Source organism: Branchiostoma belcheri, unplaced genomic scaffold, assembly GCF_001625305.1.
Source record: "Branchiostoma belcheri isolate BF01 breed outbred unplaced genomic scaffold, Haploidv18h27 scaffold20, whole genome shotgun sequence".
In the NCBI taxonomy this organism is placed as follows: domain Eukaryota; kingdom Metazoa; phylum Chordata; class Leptocardii; order Amphioxiformes; family Branchiostomatidae; genus Branchiostoma; species Branchiostoma belcheri.
Window position 1 is genome coordinate 1,963,141 of NW_017803491.1, and position 3,652 is coordinate 1,966,792.

Below are 3,652 nucleotides of genomic sequence, written 5' to 3' on the forward strand. Positions count from 1 at the left end.
ACTGGTAAGGCGTGATTCTAACCTCTTTCTAATCTAGAAGCTGTGTTGTATTTGATACACGATGCATTCATAAACCTTTATTCATTCATTCATTCATTACCAGAAAAAAGAATGAAGAAGCAAAAAAAGAGAGATGGACATTTTTCTCTGGTACGATTTGTCCCCAACAAAAGCTCGGGAGGAGCCTGGGCTCGGCCCGGAGGGGGACCTGCCCGTCCAACCTGTCATTATCCGCGGGTGCGATATGTAACCCTCGTTAGCGCTCTAATGCACATCTGCTTCCCTTAAACAACCCGCTGATTTTCTTTGTTAAACTTTTTGTCGAGGTGTTTAGCAAGACTTTTTTTGCACTCTTAGAAGAGCGATAGATTTAAGGTGGGGGTGAAGTATCTAAGTACAAAATGTATTCTGTCAGGAACTCTTTCTTAACTTCTTCCTTCCGACAATTTGTTCGACCATCTGTTTGTTTCTTTGCCGGTTTATTCGTTAACACCTCTTACTTTCTTTCACGAGCAAGTAACAGCACAGCTTCTTTTTATTCTACACTATTCAGGAAGAAGGGAAGTCACCAACATTATTGATTTTAAACATGTTTTGGGAATGTCTTCAACTTTTTTTAACTTAGACAAATAACTTGTAGTAAGCTTTGTTGTAGAATAGAAAGAATATATTTTCCGAATATGGAGTCAACGAAATTTTTTCCTCTGGACACTTTCCTGCAGTGTGTTTGAATAGTGAGTAAATCAGAACGACTCGCTAAAACGTTTAGACCACTCTTAAGCTGTTTACATAATAAACGGCCTTACATTGGTTCAGTTAGAAATGAAATCTGTAACGTAACGTGATTATATTTTCACAAACCGAATAGCTAGAAATCCGTTAAAAGAACAAGGAAGCAAAGAAGTATGGTGGAAAATAAAGCATTTATTTAGTCCAAGATCTCCAATATTTACATTGACATTGCATGGTTAAACGGATATAAAATGGACAGAATTGTTTTGATATTTACAACATTTGTAGGTTCAATAGTATAATCTGTTACAGAAAAAGGAACGGTATTCAATCGCCTTTCGAATTTGTTATGTACATAGAAAGAACATAAGTTTGATTGAGATAGACATTATAACAAACGTCTATGTTCTCTATCTTTACTGTGTCATTTTTTCACATAATGAATGGACAGCAACAAAACATGCCCCTATGTTCGTGTACTCGTAACTAACTTCATACGGTATTTCGTCTTAAACAAAGCAATAGATAAAATCTTTGAGCTATCTCAAGAAATATTGGAGACATTACCGACTCTGTGGGGCCTGTGTCCGTGTGAAATGGAGTGGAAGGCTCATGGTTTACCACAATGGAAACGAAAAGACTCGGTTTGGAATAACCATTCCGAACAAATAGTCCATCAAGTTGATTCACAGTGGTGTGAGTTGTAAATATCAACTGTCGATAAACTTAAGAGTTCACCTGTCTTGTAGTTTGCACACAGAGTTCTGTAGGATAGTTTCTACATTGTCCGAGCCGCGTGTCACCTTGTGTGAAACGTCGGCATCTTCCCGAACGGTAGGCCGGCCGAGAGATCTGTAGGGCACTGCGGGCAGGAGCAGGGGATGGGCCACACGCCGAAAGGGTTCGTCGGCAGCCCGATCGGCCTGGGCTGAGGCTTGACGGACGAGGAGGGGCGCACTGGAGAGTCCTTCGGGGAAAGGTGGGCCGCAGGCCGGTGTAGACTTGTGGGCGGCACGCTGAACGTCGCCTCGGGCTTGATAAGCGTGCTGTGCGGAAGAAGCGGCGGGGACGGTCTCACGGCGGGCCCGTGCAGGCTCGGTAAGGTTGCCGCCGGCGACGGCAGCCCCGCGTGGTGTCCACGGTGGCCGTTCTGGTAGACATCACTCACGAGCCGCTTCATCTCCTCCAAGGAACTGTTGAGCATGAGGATGTAGTTCTTGGCCAGCAGCAGCGTGGCGATTTTGGAGAGTTTCCTGACGGACGGACCGTGAGCGTACGGCATGACTTCCCGCAGCCCGTCTAGTGCCGAGTTCAGGTCGTGCATCCTCTTCCTCTCCCTCTCGTTCACCTTCAGTCGCAGCTCTTGTACTTCTTCCTCTGACAGCTGTTTCTCGGCTTTCTTCAGGCTCTTCCCCTTCCTGATCTTGCCGGGCTGGGAGCGCAGGTAGGGGGAGGACGGTCTGGGCGAGCCGCCGCTGGACCAGGACAGGGGAGACGACACGCACGGAGACCCAGGCGACCCGGTCCCGACAGTGTGTCCGGCGTGGTCTTCACGTTCTTCCATCTCGTCTATAACTTCGTCAGAAAACGACAGACTGAACCTCGCACTCCTCTCAGTGCTTCCGAAGTGTTGTTAGCGCAGAATGGTCGGTACTGTCCGCCTCACCGGATTTTAAGGGCGGCTCTTCACCAGATAACAATGGGGACAAAAATAAGGACCCCGAGGGTACCTGTCCCTTTTGACAGATGGGCCACCAATCGCGATGCACGACCGCCAGCCAGCAATGAGCCTCATATCCATAGTCGTACTGTTTGTTTATTTTGTATCATTCCCACTCTTCAGTCAAAAACGAATAAGTACTACAACAACGCTTAAAATGCAGACAGTAAAACCATCCAAGCATCACTCAGCCTACACGTCCATGCTTCCTTTTTTGCGGTCTGCAGGATCAATTATACCGACCATAAGGACACAAGTGCCGGCCGTGCTGCGGCCACGCGGCGGTAGAACCTACTTAGACCCTTCCTCACACGCCTCATCAACTCACCAACAAATCTCACAACTGCAAACTTTAGTGCTTTGTAAGACACATGAATACGCCACTTAGACTAACGAGTGTGAAACGAAAAGTTGGTTTTTGTAGACTCCCCGTCCCCCCCAGGCTAAGCTTTGTTTTGCTGACTTCTCGCGGGTTGCACGGCTGTCGTGGCGCATCTTACCACATGGTTAAACTCGTTTTAATGATTAGTTCGGATGTCAATAACCTCGGCCAGCGGACGGCCACGTGCCGGGACTGTTTTCACGGTCCTTAGTTTCATCCAGGTTTCTGTGGTGGAGTAAGAATGAAGGCACAGGCCTGGAGAGAGTAGTCTAGTTACAAATTAAATTAAGGGCTCTTCTTCCCAACGTACTTTAGTTGAAGAGCATGCCATTAGTATAATGGAGACTGGAGTACGAGAGAGGCGTTTGTGTATTCTATTGTACTGATTTTTAAACATTTCCGGCATTGTCGGAGATTCGGTTTGGCAAAAGGGGAGGTTAGTCTGTTTGGGAAATACAGGCGGTACTTTTAAAAATGTTCACCGGGAGCAAAAAACTGAAACAGAGATGTATCAGAATAATAGACACTTCAGATCCAATGTTTAGAGGTGTTTAAAGTTTTGAAGTTAATCGATGGTTTCCTCGATCTCTGCAGTTTTCGTTAGCATTTCCGCTCACCGCTGGATGAGAGAAAGCTGTCCGCCATCTTCCCACAGACGTCAAAGCCACGGCCTCTGCCATATCTCAGCCCAAGGGAACATTGTTCACGTCTCCATGGCAACTAAAAACGATCTATACTTGTCTCATGTAGGAAAGTCATTGACAACCGTTCCCAGAGTCACCAAGTCGCCGTTGCTATGCCCTCGGGACTCGTTCCCA

The 3,652-nt window shown here is 46.5% G+C and overlaps 1 protein-coding gene across 1 annotated transcript; it reads right to left on the reverse strand.

The window, feature by feature from the left end:
* Positions 1-914: 914 nt before the first annotated feature.
* LOC109469296 (oligodendrocyte transcription factor 2-like) lies at positions 915-2,359 on the reverse strand. The gene has a single exon (XM_019767803.1). It carries the CDS (start codon positions 2,294-2,296, stop codon positions 1,532-1,534), a length of 765 nt encoding a protein of 254 aa, XP_019623362.1. The 5' UTR covers positions 2,297-2,359; the 3' UTR covers positions 915-1,531.
* Positions 2,360-3,652: the final 1,293 nt, after the last annotated feature.

Bases quoted from the DNA above. Each gene is read 5' to 3' on its own strand.
- LOC109469296 (XM_019767803.1), bottom strand. From the start codon at position 2,296: ATGGAAGAACGTGAAGACCACGCCGGACACACTGTCGGGACCGGGTCG.